General features: G+C 44.9%; 1 protein-coding gene across 2 annotated transcripts; it reads right to left on the bottom strand.

Moving 5' to 3' along the window:
* Window positions 1-7,740: 7,740 nt before the first annotated feature.
* On the bottom strand, window positions 7,741-18,642 carry OVCA2 (OVCA2 serine hydrolase domain containing). Of its 2 annotated transcripts, none has more exons than XM_044273987.1 (2): window positions 18,435-18,642; window positions 7,741-8,387 (listed from the first exon to the last, which is right to left on the bottom strand). In XM_044273987.1, the coding sequence occupies exons 1-2, from the start codon at window positions 18,610-18,612 to the stop codon at window positions 7,882-7,884; spliced, it is 684 nt and encodes a 227-aa protein (XP_044129922.1). In that variant the 5' UTR covers window positions 18,613-18,642; the 3' UTR covers window positions 7,741-7,881. The 2 variants fall into 2 exon arrangements, with proteins under 2 accessions (XP_044129922.1, XP_044129924.1); XM_044273989.1 differs by having other exon boundaries at window positions 7,741-8,384.
* Between the last annotated feature and the right edge of the window lie 1,226 nt (window positions 18,643-19,868).

The raw sequence follows: 19,868 nt of genomic DNA, 5'->3' as shown, positions 1-19,868 counted from the left end.
TCAATAGTGATGTAGCATTCATTTAAAAAAAAAAAAAGACATTACAAGGTTACCATTGAGCTAAATGTACATATCGCAAATAAGAGACGTTAGAGAAAATGAGATGCAAATCATATACTAATGATCCATTATGATAAAATAACCTGTTCCATAAAAGCAGCAATTATGTGATATTATCCCATGAGCATTTCTCGTTCTCAGAAGAGAACTGTAATCTTTCCTGTTCTCGTCATTTCTTGTACTGTACGCACATCTGGGAGATTTCGCATGCAGGAACCGTAAGGGTATGTTCACAAGGCTTACCTTTTTGGTGCATCTTACATGACCAATTCAATGGTCAATCAATGATTCAATGATGGATCTGAAATTAGAAACCCTGTTGGGGAGTACCAAGGGGAAAATATGATAGGCTGCGCATCATGCACTGATGCGTAGTAGGAGATTAACGTTCTCACTAAGGGAACGGTCACACGGTCAGGTTTCTGCTGCCGTTTTGGAAGCCAAAATCAGGAGTGGATTTTAAAAGGAGAGAGAGTATAAAGGAAAGATAGGACTTCTCCTATTTTTTGAATTTACTCTTGGTTTTGGCTTTCAAAACCGCATCAGGAAACCCGATTGTGCAACCATATCCTAAGACTATGTCAAATTCCTGAATTACACAGCTGTTTTTACAGCTCTATATTTCAGAATTTTAACTTCTCTTATTCGTTACTTTCCCCTTGAAACATCTGAAAAAGGTCCAGGCAATAAAGCTTAGGCTGTGTTCACGTCACATATTTGTCCTAAGTGTGAAAAAAAGGATGGAAAATGCCCAGGAGTCCAGTAAAAAATGTTTATGTTAGGCAACATTCACATGACAGTAAAAAACGTCCAGTTCTAGAACCAAACTGAAGTAAATCGGGCTATTCACATCGCCGTTTTCACATTGCAGTGAATAGCAGCCGTCAAAAATAGGACAAGTCCTATTTCTGGCCATCAAATCAATGAAATAGTTTCTAGCGGTCCTTAGACAGGAGTGTGCCCATCTAACGGCTGGTAAAAACAGGTACACTAGTGCAAAATGGCCTTTAAGGGGTTAAAAAAAAGTTACGCAGTTCATCCACCTGCACGAGCAGACGTAGTCGCTCCTCTCTTGATGCTGAAGGACCTGCGCTCCCAGTAAGAGTACCTGGTGACATCATCACTCTAGGGGCACAGGTCTTTCAGAATCAAGAGAGAAGCAACTGCTTCTGCTAGTGCAAGTGGATGAGGGGAGTCATTTATTTTTTTGGACATAAAATATGCAAATTGTTACTGCTGGTTGCCATTATGTATATTGCAGGGGTTGGGATTTAAATAAAATAAATGCAAACCATTCATCTTTAATGTCCATTTTTAAACAGCCATCGTTTGAAAAACTATCACAAACAAGTGTTAGCGACGGCTGATTCTTGTCTGCCGAAAATGTAATCCGCCATGTTGGAAAACTTCAATGAATTCAGCTGATCACTTGCCATTCTGCTCAAGCAGCAGGAAGTCTGTTCTTATTAAAAACAGTCTCCCTGCTCAGACAGTTTAGTTGATGGGATCATTCGTATGCGACTGAACAAGTGATCGGCTGCAATGAGGCCCATCATTATCTCAAGTGTATGGCCAGCTTTGGAGTGTTTTAGACGCTATTCTTTATCTAATCGCATTTAAAGTGCCCACCTCCATAAGAGGGCCAGCATTACTGCTCTGATGCCTGGTGACATGTTGCTGCTGAAGCCGGTCATTGGCTGCAACAGCACACATTGGCATGTCCCAGCTGAAAGAAAACAAGCTGGGGACCCAAACATGGTTTAATACTCTGTGTAATAGTTTATGTTTCCCTTGTAATGAAGTGGACTAGAGATAGTACCCATCCCCCATTGTGATGATAAGACCACATTCCTGAGTGATCTCAGAGACAAGCTTGCTGCACACTGGAGGAGGGGCTAACAGTTTTAACCTCTGTGACACACATTCCCTCAGGAGACTCCATTGAAGACTTCACCCTGGTAGGGTATGACTTGCCCTATCTCTTGTATACCCTGTGGTGTCGGTTATGTGTTATAACGTGGTAGACAGCCATGGGTTATTGCATGATCAACGGAGTCTCCATCCCATTTAGGCTAGTGATGTTTATTTACTTTTTATTATTCTATATGTGATTTATTTGTGTTATCCTATATTTACCGTAATCACTTAAATATATTTATTCACTAAGCCTGCGTAAGCTTACTAGGCTTTGTGGTAGTGCCTAGGACCATGTTGAAAAAGAAAATGGCTATTATGAGAGTATTGTACCAGGCAAGGAAAAGCATAGCATTTCATTGGATAGATGAACGCACTTGTTAAATTGGAGGAATATGTTTACCTGAAAAGGGATTCGAAGAAGAAATTTGAAGCAATTTGGTCCTCGTGGATCTCGCATTATGAGCTGTCTTAGATGTGGCTGTGAACTTTGACTGGAGTGCCGGACATGAAGGATGTTGATGCGTGTGAATGGTGAGATGTTAGATGGTGGTTGATGTCTGAATGCTTGTGCCGAAACGTTATGTGGGGACTATGGAGATCCATGAAGTTGTATACCTTGCCTCAGAAGATTGGACGGTGATACCTTCAGATGACATCGCGAACTTACAGCTATGGACCATACCTGACTAAGTGACTGTGCTTTGGGAAGGGATGGAGGGGAGGGGGGGGGGGGTGTTATGGTTTTGTATTTGTATAATACACTTACCTGAAAAATCAAAATCAAAATTATCTGATCAAAAAAAAAGCCTGCGTAAGCTTATTCATTCTCAACTCTTTAGAATTCACGTTATGTTACAGCATGCATGATCTAAGCGGTGGTGAACAGGTATGTATGAATCTTTCAGAAGGTGATGCAGACAATGGGCCTTCCCTTAAAAGTTTAAATTCTAGGAAAAGCTCTTTAACCTCCCTGACGGTATTCCCGAGCGTGACTCGGGGTTAATTTTCGCTGCCAGAAGCGGTAACCCTGAGTCACGCTCGGGGTAGATTGCAGAGGGAGCCGTGGGTGTGCATACCTAATCCCGGCGATACAGTGATGTTCCCCGCTGTGATCGCCGGTGAAAGCCCTGTCTCATCTCTCTTCCTGGTTCCGCCTCTGTGAGCTGCAGCGCCTCACAGAGGCGGAACTGGGCGGGAGATTAAAAAAAAATACATTGTATATAAGTCAAACACACACACATAAAGTTAGATGATACAATCCTGTCAGATTACACTATCACCTCAGATTTGACAGATTTGATCTGATCATTCTACACTGCCCTGGCTGTTTTTTCTAAGCAAAAAAAAAAAATATATAAAAAAAATATATATTTTTTACCATGGCATCAAAGCGTCACTTTAGCATCACCAAAGCGGGTTTGGATCAGATAAGTGACAGCGACACAGAGCCCCTCGCAGAATTGAGCGACAGCGATAGCGATTCGTGGAAAGATTCGTCATCCGACTCTGACACTGACCAGAGAAGTGGCGACAGCGACGAATCTGCACTTGAGATCAGTGAGGTGCGCTCTTGGTGCCCTATTGATTGCGGTATGGATGCAGTACCACCGCCAAGATTCCCGTTTACAGGATCGCCTGGGATGAAGGTAGAAGTTGATCACAATGATCCTTTGGCGTACCTAAAATTATTTCTGACTGATGACGTCATTGAAAAGATTGTCACGGAGACAAACCGCTACAAAGAGCAGCAATCCACTACTCTGCACAGCAAGTTTTCCAGAACCAGAAAATGGGAACCAGTGAGTAAGGAGGACATATGGAAATTTCTGGGGCTAATACTTCTTCAGGGGGTGATGGGGAAACCCCTGCAGAAATGGTACTGGACTACCAATAAATTGCTGGCAACCCCATTTTTTGGCACCATCATGTCCGAGTACCGATTTTCCCTCATAATGAAGAATTTACACTTCACCAACAATGAGGAATTTGACGAAGCCACACATCCAGCGCCAAAACTGAAGAAGATCTGGGAAGTATTCCAAATGATCATAACAAATTTCCAGCAGGCCTATGTGCCAGACAGAGACATCAGCATTGATGAAAGTCTGATGGCTTACAAAGGACGCCTCAGCTGGATTCAATACATCGCATCCAAGAGAGCGCGGTTTGGAATAAAATCCTATATGCTCTGCGAGTCTACAACTGGCTATATATGGAATTCCATCATATACACCGGCAAAGGAACACAATTCAACCCCAGGTACAGCGGCTATGGGATGGCAACGTCATCAGTCCTTTCACTGCTTGAACCATTGCTCAATCAGGGGTATTGCGTGACAACAGACAACTTTTACACGTCGCCTGAGCTGTACGAGTTTCTACTAAAAAACAAGACTGACGGATATGGAACCGTTAGGGCCAACCGACGTGGCCTGCCATGTATATTTTCCCCAAAAAAACTGAAAACAGGAGAAATGGTGGCCTGGCAGAAAGGAAAGATGATGGCAATGCGTTGGCGTGACAAAAAAGACGTGTGCCTAATGAGTACAGTACATAACACCTCCACTACCACGGTCCACACAAGAGGTGGGAAAGATGTCATAAAGCCACAACTTGTGATCGACTATAATAACACCATGGGAGGAGTCGATAGAGCCGATCAGGCGATGATATTCTATCCAGCAATGCGGAAGCAGCAAAAAAAATACTACAAAAAAATATTCAGGCATCTCCTGGAACAATGTCTGTGGAATGCCTATATACTGTACAAAGGAAAGAGTGACAAGCCTCTTGTTCACTCTGACTTCATCTGGAAGGTGGCGGAGCAGATTTTTGTGAACTACCAAACGCCATCAGTGGCCGTGAACAGATCTGGACGTCGCGCTGTTGACGTTGTAAACCCAGAGAGGCTGACTGGTCGTCACTTTATGGATTACATCCTGCCAAGCGCAAAAAAGGCAGCACCTACAAGGATGTGTGTAGTTTGCTGCTCAAAGCGAGATGGAAATGGAAAAAAAAATCCAAAAGGAAACCAGGTTCCATTGCCTGATTGTGACGTTGGTCTATGTGCAGTCCCATGCTTCAAAATTTACCACACCCAGGATGTTTACTGAATTTTCTTTTGTTTGACAAATTTCATTATTAAATTACATTACTGAATAAAATTATATTATTTATTAGATTATAACTCATGATTTTATTTTTTCGAACTTTATCACATCTGAGAGGTCTACTAGAGTCTTCTTTGGTCAGGTTTAAGTAAGTAATTACTAAGAATTGCAGGCCTACAATACAGAACACCAAATTTCCATGCAAAAAAATGGTACCGCTTTTGGAACAAAATTCCTGACATAATCATACCGCCAGGGAGGTTAACACTTTTGTCTGGACATGTTAATCCACTCTTTTACTGGAGTAAAATATTTGCAACTTTTCAATAGGTTGCAATAGACAAACCTGGGCAAACCATGATACTTTCTCAATGCACATTTTTGTAACCATTTCTGTTATCAATAGGTTTAAAAAGGGGGAAATGTGTCAGTTCAGATATGAAGGCTCTTTTCCAGTGAGGATATATGCAAGCACAATGGTGCAAAATTCAGATTGGGTTCCTATCGGCAATTTTAGGTTCTCATGTGTCTACAGCAGTGCAAAGTCTGGAAATACTGTTTAGCGATGCAGCTCCTTGTACAGATACGCTGTATTCTGTGAGAGTTAGTACCAGACAACCTGATTCCTCTTCAGCACACAATCCGGCTCCTCACAAACCCTTTCCAGTTGATATCACTTTGTTAATTATCTGGAGAAAGAGTAATAGTGTCATGTAAAGTGTAATGTCAGAAAACCTTCCCCCGATTAATGAATGAAGACTGGGATCTGCCATTTACTCTCACTAAGGCCACTGGTATTGAGTCTCTAATCATTACTATAGGAAAGTCATTTAGTGACTAAACTACTCTTAAAGGCCTATAGCCGTAGAATACAATAGTCAGGTAATGTCCTTTTTATCCAGACTACTGTAAAAACTACACTAAATACATCACTTATGCCATGTTCTACAGTGCCCAATGGAGGTATAAGTCAGGAGGAGTTTTCTGACATATACCTCCAATGGATGCTATTAAAAAAAGAGTTAAGATCAGCACCCAAACAATATGAAATGAACGGACAGGTGGCATGTCAGCTATGGTAGGACCACATGCACCTTTATGTTCATATTGTTTGGAGGTGCTGGTCTTTGTTTTTGGCATTTTACATTTCTTGAGGGGGGTTCCTCCATTTGGACCATGCATTCCTGTCAATCTGTCTAAGGCTTTAGAGCAGGGATACCCTACCTGCGGGCCTCAAGCTGTTGCAAAACTACAACTCCCAGTATGCCTGGACAAGCTACGGCTATTAGGGCAGTATAGTATAGCTGGGTCCTACATCTTTCTGCATTTTCTGGGCCTACGACCAAAACAGGCAAATCCGATATTGTGTAGGCCCCGATCAAAAGCGGCCACCTAGCCGTTAGTGGATGGGTCCACACAATTTTGATAAGAAAGGAGTGCTGTTCATGGACAGTAAGTATGGTAGTAATGCAATTCAGGATAATTCTCAGTGTCTGCATAGGTCTTTGCACAGGAAGCAATGTGCCGCTATATGTAATAACTGTATGTACCCCACCTATATGTTAAAAAACCTATACTATACAATATATTTTTACTGGATGTCTCTGTATGGAATAGTGCATCGGTCTGCACCGAAGCATGCAGAAGAAACAAAGATACACTGATGTATACTCACCCAGACCGGTCAAATGGACACTGTCCAGTGAATGGAGGCCTAGGGATATGTTTGATACAGCAGACAGAAAGTAGAATGCTGTTTAAGTCCATCTGGATTTTACATGAAGGGGAAAAACTTACTGAAGCTCTATTCCTTATTACAGACCCACTGCAGTTATAAAGAGGATCTGTCACCACAAAATGCAATGAAATCTGAAAGCACCGTATTATAGATCAGGACGAGCTGAGCAGATTAATATATAGTTTAATGGGAAAAGATTCAGCAAAACCTTTAATTTATACATTTATATCTCTGCTTTTTCTACCTCCTGTGAACATACAGTAGAGGGTATTATCAGTGATAGCATTGAGTATGTGTGTGCATACAGACATAGCGCACTGTATGTTTTAATGATAGAAAAAGCAAGATCACTACTGTCAAATACAAATATAATTGGTGGAATTATTTCTTTCAAAATGTTTTAACTGGAGTGCGCCCCGTTACATTTTCCTTAGCATAAAATTCACTGAAATACATGGAAAAAAAAAAAATATAAAAATAAAAAATCATTATCCTAAAGAAACAGCTTGAAACCAAAATGTTACCTGAGCTTTTTTCTGACCCTATGGTGCTGAACGGGTTAAAGCAGCGGCCCATCACAAATGACCTCTCATTTTTCACATCGGTGGTTTGTACACAGCTGACATTTAACGTTCAGTTTTTTAATTGCCAAGGGGAAATGAACCTTTAAATAAGCTTTTAAAGGGGAGTGGATGGAGACGAGCATTACATGTACTAGTGAAGCTGCCCCTATGATAGATGTGATAATGTCTGAAGCATGGCCGTCCCTTCATGTGAAACAGGGGATCCTTGAGACATACAGATGGATGTGGAACGACGCTAACAAACCAGTAAAAGCATTGGATGGAAATGCAAGGGGTACAGAACAACCTCCATGATTGCTAGAATATATGACAAAAGCTACTTGCAGCACTGAACAGGTTAATAACCTATTTCGCTCTCCCCGTTTTATTTGGTACAATACAGGGATAAATTTGCAATTTTTTCCCCTGCTACCATCATGACATTGCGTTACTTCACCCCACTCAAGTCTTCCAGGTCGCGTATTGAAAGGTGTCATCTTCTGAAAGAGTCCAAGAACGGAAAGTAGACTTTCTTCTGCGCCGCGCACACTGGGATGTAGTGTCCTCCCGAGTGTGTCAGCAGGACCGGGTTCACAAAGTGTGCGGCTAGCTCCTGGCTCAGATCGCCTGGGATAACACGATCCGTGTCACCAAAAACATGAAGTGACGGGACGGTGATAGGATCTTTGTAGAAACGCGTGTGGTCAGATGCCCGGCTTTTGAAACCAGCAACCAGTATGGCAAAGTCAAACTGGAAGCGGAGATCTCCTTGCTGCTTTAATGCACACAGCATGGCCGCAAAGGCGGCTCCTTGGCTAAAACCTAGAATGCCATCAAAGGGTCCAAGTTCAGAAAAAGCCTTGGCCACAGCGTCCAGGGATTCCTCTAATCCTGCACATGACTGGGTCTCCTCCAGGGCATTAAAACTATTCTTCTCAGGGTCCGAGAACCACCAACCTCTGGGGTCTTCTCTCTGGCCGTCTCCTTTTTCAGGGTCTTCTGGGTCAACATGTAAAGAAAGGTAAAACTGGTTACATTCAAAAGCGAACAAATACTAGTCCTGTTTACTAGTTTCTTATATTAGTTACATGGGTTCTCCGAGACCAGGAGCTCATCTTTAGATGGCTGGGAAGTAGGAAAATGCGCAATTTAACCGCACAGTCACGCATATATGCGTCATCTCGCGAGACGCGAGATTTCCTGTGAACGCGCGCTCACAGGAACGGAAGGTAAGCGAGTGGATCTCCAGCCTGCCAGCGGCGATCGCTCGCTGGCAGGCTGGAGATGTGATTTTTTTTAACCCCTAACAGGTATATTAGACGCTGTTTTGATAACAGCGTCTAATATACCTGCTACCTGGTCCTCTGGTGGTCCCTTTTGTTTGGATCGACCACCAGAGGACACAGGTAGCTGTCCAAAGTACCAGAGAACACTACACTACACTACACCCCCCCCCCCCTTTGTCACTTATTAACCCCTTATGAACCACTGATCACCCCCCTGTAAGGCTCCATTCAGAGGTCCGTATGATTTTTACGGATCCACTGATACATGGATCGGATCTGCAAAACACATGCGGACGTCTGAATGGAGCCTTACAGGGGGGTGATCAATGACAGAGAGGTGATCACCCATATAGACTTCCTGATCACCACCGTCATTGATCACCCCCCTGTAAGGCTCCATTCAGATGTCCGTATGATTTTTACGGATCCACTGATACATGGATCGGATCCGCAAAACACATGCGGATGTCTGAATGGAGCCTTACAGGGGGGTGATCACCCATATAGACTCCCTGATCACCTCCGTCATTGATCACCCCCCTGTAAGGCTCCATTCAGACGTCCGCATGTGTTTTGCGGATCCGATCCATGTATCCGTAAAAAATCATATGGACGTTTGAACGGAGCCTTACAGGGGGGTGATCAATCACCCCATATAGACTCCCTGATCACCCCCCTGTCATTGATCACCCCCTGTAAGGCTCCATTCAGACATTTTTTTGGGCACAAGTTAGCGGAAATTTTTTTTTGTTTTTGTTTTTTCTTACCAAGTCTCATATTCCACTAACTTGTGTCAAAAAATAAAATCTCACATGAACTCACCATACCCCTCACGGAATCCAAATGCGTAAAATGTTTTAGACATTTATATTCCAGACTTCTTCTCACGCTTTAGGGCCCCTAAAATGCCAGGGCAGTATAAATACCCCACATGTGACCCCATTTCAGAAAGAAACACCCCAAGGTATTCCGTGAGGGGCATATTGAGTCCATGAAAGATTGAAATTTTGGTCCCAAGTTAGCGGAAAGGGAGACTTGTGAGAAAATACAAAAAAAAATCAATTTCCGCTAACTTGTGCCCAAAAAAAAAAAAATTCTAGGAGCTCGCCATGCCCCTCACGGAATACCTTGGGGTGTCTTCTTTCCAAAATGGGGTCACATGTGGGGTATTTATACTGCCCTGGCATGTTAGGGGCCCTAAAGCGTGAGAAGAAGTCTGGGATCCAAATGTCTAAAAATGCCCTCCTAAAAGGAATTTGGGCACCTTTGCGCATCTAGGCTGCCAAAAAAGTGTCACACATGTGGTATCGCCGTACTCAGGAGAAGTTGGGAATGTGTTTTGGGGTGTCATTTTACATATACCCATGCTGGGTGAGATAAATATCTTGGTCAAATGCCAACTTTGTATAAAAAAATGGAAAAGTTGTCTTTTGCCAAGATATTTCTCTCACCCAGCATGGGTATATGTAAAATGACACCCCAAAACACATTCCCCAACTTCTCCTGAGTACGGCGATACCAGATGTGTGACACTTTATTTCAGCCAAGGTGGGCAAAAGGGGCACATATTCCAAAGAGCACCTTTCGGATTTCGCAGGCCATTTTTTACACATTTTGATTGCAAACTACTTCTCACACATATGGGCCCCTAAATTGCCTGGGCAGTATAACTACGCCACAAGTGACCCCATTTTGGAAAGAAGACACCCCAAGGTATTCCGTGAGGGGCATGGCGAGTTCCTAGAATTTTTTTATTTTTTGTCGCAAGTTAGTGGAATATGAGACTTTGTAAGGAAAAAAAAAATCAAAATCATCATTTTCCGCTAACTTGTGACAAAAAATAAAAAGTTCTATGAACTCACTATGCCCATCAGCGAATACCTTAGGGTGTCTACTTTCCGAAATGGGGTAATTTGTGGGGTTTTTCTACTGTCTGGGCATTGTAGAACCTCAGGAAACATGACAGTTGCTCAGAAAGTCAGAGCTGCTTCAAAAAGCGGAAATTCACATTTTTGTACCTTAGTTTGTAAACGCTATAACTTTTACCCAAACAATTTTTTTTTGCCCAAACATTTATTTTTTATCAAAGACATGTAGAACAATAAATTTAGCGAAAAATTTATATATGGATGTTGTTTTTTTTGCAAAATTTTACAGCTGAAAGTGAAAAATGTCATTTTTTTGCAAAAAAAAATCGTTTAATTTCGATTAATAACAAAAAAAGTTAAAATGTCAGCAGCAATAAAATACCACCAAATGAAAGCTCCATTAGTGAGAAGATAAACGGTGAAAGTAGTGTAGTGCAGAAGTGTAAAAAGTGGCCTGGTCATGAAGGGGGTTTTAGCTAGCGGGGTTGAAGTGGTTAACAATTTTTCTTAATTTTTTTTATTTAGTTATATTTAGTTTTTTTTCCCTGGCAATAACATATCTTGTCCTATAAAAAAAATACAAGACATGTTTTTTTGGCAGCATTTTGGGGTAGATGAGGCGATGTGGGCGATGGTGACAGGAAGTCTCTGTGTAACTGCCTAGACACAGCGGTGGCTACTGGCATTGGAGTGAACACCGATGCTGACCATTATACAGTGGCAGCCTGTCTATAGTCAGTGCCAGGCTCCCGCAGTGATCTGGAGCACTACATCAGCACAACATGTGCAGGGTCTCTTCAGTCCCTGCAGCCCATGCCAGGATTAATGGAGCAGGCACCAAAGAGTAAAAAGAGAATACAACCTGCACTGATGCACTCCGGATCCGGCGGCAAGCACACTTCCCCACTACTTCCAGTTCCCGCTGGACCGGAAGCATGACACACAGTCTCTATGCACATCACATGCACATATCATTGCTGAGGCCACTGACTGGTAGGCAGCGGTGACGTGCATGTAGATGGTGGGTCACAACTCTGGTTCAGCAGTGAATAGAAACGTCAGAGAAAGGGAACTCGGCACTGTACCCAGAGCTCGCATATTTTTAATTAAAAAATAATAATTTTTGCACCCTGCCTGGCTATCCAAACATGGAACCCTGGTGCCAGAGAACACCCTTAAAAATAAGTCTTATTTTGTTCCAAAAACAGCACCACCTTTGTCCTATGGCTGAACCTGGTATTGCAGCTCACTTCATCCACTCCACCAGACACGGATCGAGCATCTATGGGATGTGCTGGAAAAAGAAGTCCCCTCCATGGAGACCCCACCTGACAGCATACAGGACTTGTTACTACTGCTCTGGTGCCAGATACCACAGGACACCTTCACAGCCATAGGTCTTGTGGAGCACTCACTTTGCTTGAAGGCACACTTCAACGCCTGCCTGTGCCCTTACACATCATCCTCCAAACCCTAAACTGTTTTTCTATAATGTCAACCTCAGGTTATATCTTTATCAGCTCCATGTGATGAGATGGAATAAACTTTCTACATCAACATTTCAATACAGCAAGCCGACAAAACGATATCAACCCTACCCTCACATACTCTCATCACTGCAGAATACCTTTATCTCTTTGCATTTGAAGGTCTCTTTCTGTAGCACTCTTGTTGCCTAGCAACCACATGAGTTTCAGACTCCGTGACCACCATGTCAGTAATGTTGCTACAGGAATGGTCACCAGGTCATCTAATGCTGCCGACCTGAACACCATAGAAGCCAATGACAGCCTTCACGTCCTTACATTATCCATGGCCCCTCTTCTCACCTAATCCTTTGTACTTGAGGATGTGACAAAACTTGGAGACCTATGGATAAAATGTCCTATCTTTTGATAGCCAGTAATCACAGCGCGTGAATACACCAACAGAACTCAAATGTTCTAAAAACAACGATTAAAAGGTTTTTCGCATCTCCTTAGACAGGGCCAACGCAAGGTTTTTTGCCGCCCTAGGCAAGATAAAAATTGCCCCCCCTCCCTTCTCAGATGATCTGCCCATATCATGACATCACATATTTTCCACCCCTTTCTCAGCATTTAACCACCTCAGCCCCCCTAGCTTAATCCCCCTTAATGACCAGACCACTTTTTACAATTCTGCACTACACTACTTTCACCGTTTATTGCTCGGTCATGCAACTTACCACCCAAAAGTACAAAAATGTGAATTTCCGCATTTTGAAGCAGCTCTGACTTTCTGAGCACCTGTCATGTTTCCTGAGGTTCTACAATAGCCAGACAGTAGAAAAACCCCACAAATGACCCCATTTCGGAAAGTAGACACCCTAAGGTATTCGCTGATGGGCATAGTGAGTTCATATAAGTTTTTTTTGTCACAAGTTAGCGGAAAATGAGGATTTTTTTTTTTTTCCCTTACAAAATCTCATATTCCACTAACTTGTGACAAAAAAATAAAAAAAATTCCATGAACTCACTATGCCCATCACGAAATACCTTGGGGTGTCTTCTTTCCAAAATGGGGTCACTTGTGGGGTATTTATACTGCCCTGGCATTTTAGGGGCCCTAATGCGTGAGAAGTAGTTTGAAATCCAAATGTGTAAAAATGCCCTGTGAAATCCTAAAGGTGCCCTTTAGAATTTGTGCCCCTTTGCCCACCTAGGCTGCAAAAAAGTGTCACACATGTGGTATCGCCATACTCAGGAGAAGTTTGGCAATGTGTTTTGGGGTGTCTTTTTACATATACCCATGCTGGGTGAGAGAAATATCTCTAAAATGACAACTTTGTATAAAAAGAAAAAAAAAAAGAAAAAAAAAAAAAAAAAAAGTGAAAAGTTGACATTTAGAGAGATATTTCTCTCACCCAGCATGGGTATATGTAAAAATACACCCCAAAACACGTTGCCCTACTTCTCCTGAATACGGCGATACATGTGTGACACTTTTTGCAGCCTAGGTGCGCAAAGGGGCACAAATTCTAAAGAGCACCTTTAGGATTTCACAGGGTTTTTTTTTTTTTTTTTTTTTTTTTTTTTTTTTTTTTTTTTACACATTTGGATTTCAAACTACTTCTCATGCCAAGACAGTATAACTACCCCACAAGTGACCCCATTTTGGAAAGAAGACACCCTAAGGTATTCGCTGATGGGCATAGTGAGTTCATAGAAGTTTTTATTTTTTGTCACAAGTTAGCGGAAAATGAAGATTTTTTAATTTATTTTTTCTTACAAAGTCTCATATTCCACTAATTTGTGACAAAAAATAAAAAACTTCCATGAACTCACTATGCCCATCACGAAATACCTTGGGGTATTTTCTTTCCAAAATGGGGTCACTTGTGGGGTAGTTATACTGTCTTGGCATTTTACGGGCCCTAATGCATGAGAAGTAGTTTGAAATCCAAATGTGTAAAAAATGCCCTGTGAAATCCTAAAGGTGCCCTTTAGAATTTGTGCCCCTTTGCCCACCTAGGCTGGAAAAAAGTGTCACACATGTGGTATCGCCGTACTCAGAAGTAGGGCAATGTGTTTTGGGGTGTCTTTTTACATATACCCATGCTGGGTGAGAGAAAACTATCTCTCTAAAAGACAACTTTTCCCATTTTTTTATACAAAGTTGTCATTATAGAGAGATATTTCTCTCACCCAGCATGGGTATATGTAAAAAGACACCCCAAAACACATTGCCCTACTTCTCCTGAGTACGGCGATACCACATGTAACACTTTTTTGCAGCCTAGGTGCACAAAGGGGCCCAAATTCCTTTTAGGAGGGCATTTTTAGACATTTGGATTCCAGACTTCTTCTCACGCTTTAGGGCCCCTAAAATGCCAGGGCAGTTTAAATACCCCACATGAGACCCCATTTTGGAAAGAAGACACCCCAAGGTATTACGTGAGGGGCATGGCAAGTTCATAGAATTTTTTATTTATTTTTTTGGCACAAGTTAGCGGAAATAGATATTTTTTTTTTTTCTCACAAAGTCTCCCTTTCCGCAAACTTGTGACAAAAAGTTCAATCTTTCATGGACTCAATATGCCCCTCACGGAATACCTTGGGGTGTCTTCTTTCCGAAATGGGGTCACATGTGGGGCATTTTAGGGACCCTAAAGCGTGAGAAGAAGTCTGGAATATAAACGTCTATGAAATTTTACGCATTTGGATTCCGTGAGCGGTATGCTGAGTTCATGTCAGATTTTATTTTTTGTTACAAGTTAGTGGATTATGAGACTTTGTAAGAAAAATAAATAAATAAATTTCCGCTAACTTGTGCCCCAAAAAAAAAAAAAAATGTCTGAATGGAGCCTTACAGGGGGGTGATCAGGGAGTCTATATGGGGTGTAAGTCTCCATTCAGACGTCCGTATGTGTTTTGCGGATTCGATCCATGGATCCGCAAAACACAAACGGACCTCTGAATGGAGCCAGCCTTACAGGGGGGGTGATCAATGACGGGGGGGGGGGTGATCAGGGAGTCTATATGGGGTGATCAGGGGGTTAATAAGTGACAGGGGGGGGGTAGTGTAGTGATGTTTGGTGCTACTTTTCAGAGCTGCCCGTGTCCTCTGGTGGTCGATCCAAGCAAAGGGAGCAAAGGGGACCACCAGAGGACCAGGTAGCAGGTATATTAGATGCAGTTATCAAAACAGCGTCTAATATACCTTTTAGGGGTTAAAAAATAAATAAATAATCGCATCTACAGCCTGCCAGCTAACGATCGCTGCTGGCAGGCTGTAGATCCACTCGCTTACCTCCGGTTCCTGTGAACGTGCGCGCGTTCACAGGAAATCTCGCGTCTCGCGAGATGACGCGCCGGCGCGTCGAGAAGGAATGAATCGACCGCCTCCGGAACGCAATCCTGCGTTAGGCGGTCCGGAGGGTGTTAAATTAAAAGAACTGCTATGTTTCCCTTAGGGTTAATCAAGCTTCTTGTAGCTGCCTCCCTGACAGCCGCTAGAGGTGCTTCCGCGATTCTCACAGTGAAAATTATAGTGGGAAGACGCGGAACATAGTTTTGAATGCGTGCGCATGCGCATTCGCAGCTGAGAGGAGGAAAAAATGAGTTTGTTTTCCTGGCACTATAGTGCTCCTTTACAACCAGTACTGCACAGTGTCTGTTCTCTGCAGGAACAGGCTATAGACACCAGTACCACTACATTAAACTGTACTGGTTCTAGGACTATAGTGTCCTTTTAATGTGAGGTTAATTCGTTTCCAATGTAGTATTAATAACTAAACAATTAAATAAACATATTGCATTGTCTACTTACCACCAGGACAATAAGATGATCTGGTCTCTGGCTGCAGTCTGGCTCTGGGGAGTCCCTTGTCACTCTCTTCTCCCCCCCCCCTTCCCTTCCCTCCCTTGTCACTCTCTTCTCCCCCCCCCCCCTTCCCTTCCCTCCCTTGTCACTCTCTTCTCCCCCCCCTTCCCTTCCCTCCCTTGTCACTCTCTTCTCCCCCCCCTTGTCACTCTCATTCTCCCCCCCCCCTTCCCTTCCCTCCTTGTCACTCTCTTCTCCCCCCCCCTTCCCTTCCCTCCCTTGTCACTCTCCTTCTCCCCCCCCCTTCCTTCCCTCCCTTGTCACTCTCTTCTCCCCCCCCCTTCCCTTCCTCCCTTGTCACTCTCTTCTCCCCCCCCCCTTCCCTTCCCTCCCTTGTCACTCTCTTCTCCCCCCCCCTTCCCTTCCTCCCTTGTCACTCTCTTCTCCCCCCCCCTTCCCTTCCTTCCCTTGTCACTCTCTTCTCCCCCCCCTTCCCTTCCTTCCCTTGTCACTCTCTTCTCCCCCCCCCTTCCCTTCCTTCCCTGTCACTCTCTTCTCCCCCCCCCTTCCCTTCCCTCCCTTGTCCTCTCTTCTCCCCCCCCCCTTCCCTTCCCTCCCTTGTCACTCTCTCTCCCCCCCCCCTTCCCCTTCCCTCCCTTGTCACTCTCTTCTCCCCCCCCCCTTCCCTTCCCTCCCTTGTCACTCTCTTCTCCCCCCCCCCTTCCCTTCCCTCCCTTGTCACTCTCTTCTCCCCCCCCCCTTCCCTTCCCTCCCTTGTCACTCTCTTCTTCCCCCCCCCCTTCCCTTCCTTCCCTTGTCACTCTCTTCTCCCCCCCCCTTTCCCTTCCTTCCCTTGTCACTCTCTTCTCCCCCCCCCTTCCCTTCCTTCCCTTGTCACTCTCTTCTCCCCCCCCCTTCCCTTCCTTCCCTTGTCACTCTCTTCTCCCCCCCCCTTCCCTTCCCTTCCCTTGTCACTCTCTTCTCCCCCCCCCCTTCCCTTCCTTCCCTTGTCACTCTCTCCCCACTCCTCCTCCTGTCCTCTCCCCCCCCTTCCCTTCCTTCCCTTGTCACTCTCTTCTCCCCCCCCCTTCCTTGTCCATCTCTTCTCCCCCCCCCTTCCTTCCTTGTCACTCTCTTCTCTCCCCCCCCCCTTCCGTCCCTTGTCACTCTCTTCCCCCCCCCTTCCTTCCCTTGTCCTCCTTCTCCCCCCCCCCTTCCTTCCCTTGTCACTCTCTTCTCCCCCCCCCCCCTTCCTTCCCTTGTCACTCTCTTCTCCCCCCCCCCCTTCCTTCCCTTGTCACTCTCTTCTCCCCCCCCTTCCTTCCCCTGTCACTCTCTTCTCCCCCCTTCCTTCCCTTGTCACTCTCTTCTCCCCCCCCCCCTTCCTTCCCTTGTCACTCTCTTCTCCCCCCCCCCCTTCCTTCCTGTCACTCTCTTCTCCCCCCCCACCTCTAATGTAGCGTGGCCGAGCTCTGTTCGGTCCGTGGTACAGGAGCTTTTGTTTGCTGAACATAAAGGCACTCTAAATGTGGCTTTTAGCAGGGATGCCCAACCTGCGGCCCTCCAGCTGTTGCAAAACTACAACTCCCAGCATGCCTAGACAGTCTACAGCTATCAGCCTACAGCATGGCATGATGGGAGTTGTAGATTTACAACAGCTGGAGGGCCGCAGGTTGAGCATCCCTGGTGTATTGAATATACTGTATTCCCATGCACCCCTTCCAACACACACACAAAAAAAAAAGATATATGGTTCAATCTTCCTTTTCTCGTCCTCCTCCATCATATCAACATGGTTATTAGGGTCCATTCACACGTCCGTGTTTGTTTTGCGGATCCACAGATCTGCAAAACACGGACATCAGCGATGTACATTCCACATTTTGCGGACCGCACATCACCGGCACTTAATAGAAAATGCCTATTCTTGTCCGCAACTGCGGACAAGAATAGAACATGTTCTATTTTTGGGGGGAACCGGGCAGCACATCGCATGGCCCCGTAGAAATGAATGTGTCCGCAATTCCAAGATGCCTGGGAGTCCAAGCACGCGCAGCCGCCCTCCATTCACTTTCTATGGGGCCGGCGAAAATAGCCAACCACTGGCTCGGCTATTTCCGTTGAGCCCATAGAGGTGAATGGGAGCGGTAGCCGGTCATGCGCAGTATGCTCGCATTCACGTCTAGTCCTCCAGCCACCACCTTGTGGGACTCTGTTCTCGATATAGGTGCGGGACCAATGGGGGCATATCGTCTATGATGAAACAACCCCTTTAACCCCCCATGTTAAGCCACACCCATTTTAGTTGACCATATTTTTTGTTGGGAAAGATGGCACCCCTATATGAATGTAGTCTAAAAAACATCTCTCCCCTGTGATGTCAGCACAGCATGCGTTCCGGGGATGTACACACGTCCCGTGGCTGCTGACACTTGCCACTGTTGCCAGAAGGCGGCAGTGTAGAGCCAGGAAGCGCAATGATTCCAGAATGACACACACAGCACAGGTCTAGTGTATGACCAGCAGAAGCAGCCCTGGAGATAACACATAATACACATCACCCTGCGGTACCGCTCCTGAGCATGCTGCGGTCAGTCACTGGGCCTCACCCGGCTCTGGGATAGTCAGGGGGGCGCTGATCATGACGAGCTCCGCGCGGTTCTTCAGGTTCTTCCTCAGGGCCCCCGTCCTCTCCCGGAAGCTGTGCTCGTTCTGCCAGTAGCCGTGCAGGGCCAGGACCCGCAGGACTTTAGTAGAAGCGCTGCTCCCCACTGCGGGCGCCGCCATCTTTCTACACCCTCCGGACCGGAAACAGGAGGCCGCTGATTGGTTACTGACTGAAGGTCAGAGGCCGCCGCACCAGGTGCCTATGGGAGCAGTATATGTGTGTAGGATAAATCACCTTATTAAAACGTTTTTAGCCTCCAGCCTTAAAGGGTTTGTGCAGGATTTTTTTCCCCTTTCTCCTCACCTGTGTAATAAGGAGGGCGCTATACTTACCTGCTCCGTTTGAGCTGTGTGGCCCCAATCTGTCGCAAATAGGGCCAAAATTGGCTCATTGTGCACTAAAAAAAAATCCCGTCCCACTGCTTTAAATTCTATTTCCAGGGCTCTCCAGGGCCAAACCTGATTCTGTGGAGGATAGCTTCATCAGTACATACCCCTCTTTTGGGCAGCCATTAGCACCTCTCCGCTGCACTCAGTCAGGCTGCGGGCTTGGCATATACTGGGGGTCATTTATTAAGGGACTTACAACTATTTTAGCAAAAAACTGTCACAAGCCCTTTTTTAACCATGCGTGCAGCTAAATTTTGTCACACGGCGGGATTCACGCCGTGTTCGGCTGCTGGACGTTTTGGGCCATGCCTGGAAACTGGCAGGAGTAGTTTTTTTCCTCAGGTACAAGGACTGCCATAGATACAGGTAATGTATAACGAGTCACGCGTCTAATGGCAGTGCAAGGGAGGGGGGGGGGGGGGACTAAGACCGGAGTAAAGAGCCGTCGTATTGAGGGCGCCTTCACATGTGGCAGATTTTGTGCCAGAAAATTCTGGGACAAATTAATTTCCATTAATCTTAATGGGGATTGCAGAAATCCACCTGCTTGCTGCCTCATTCAAATGAATGGAACTGATTTTCAGTCGCAGAATTTTCTGCCACAAAATCTGCCGTGTGTGAAGGCGCCCTAAATGTGCCATATTGTATATGTGGTACTGGAGATAGGCACTGGTGCCACACAACTCTGTCCACTGCGTAGTGGAGGAAGCTGGTTAACGGCAGGGTTTCTCCCACGCGGCTAAAATCTGTCACTGATTCAGCAGCGGAAAAAACAGCAGTTTTCAGCGGCTAAATCCACATTCAAAAGTCACCAACAGTTTCTCATTGACCTTAACCCCTTCCAGTTTTTGAATTTTTGCTTTGCACTCCCTGCCGTCCCAGAGCCATAACTTTTTTTATTTTTCTGTTCACATAGCCGTATGAGGGCCTGTTTTTTGTGGGCCAAGTTGTAGTTCATCAACCTTAAAGGGGTTCTGCACTTAAAC

Source organism: Bufo gargarizans, unplaced genomic scaffold (assembly GCF_014858855.1).
Source record: "Bufo gargarizans isolate SCDJY-AF-19 unplaced genomic scaffold, ASM1485885v1 original_scaffold_1377_pilon, whole genome shotgun sequence".
In the NCBI taxonomy this organism is placed as follows: Eukaryota; Metazoa; Chordata; class Amphibia; order Anura; family Bufonidae; genus Bufo; species Bufo gargarizans.
Note: the sequence above shows the minus strand (reverse complement) of the source record. Positions and strands in the feature narration are given on the sequence as shown.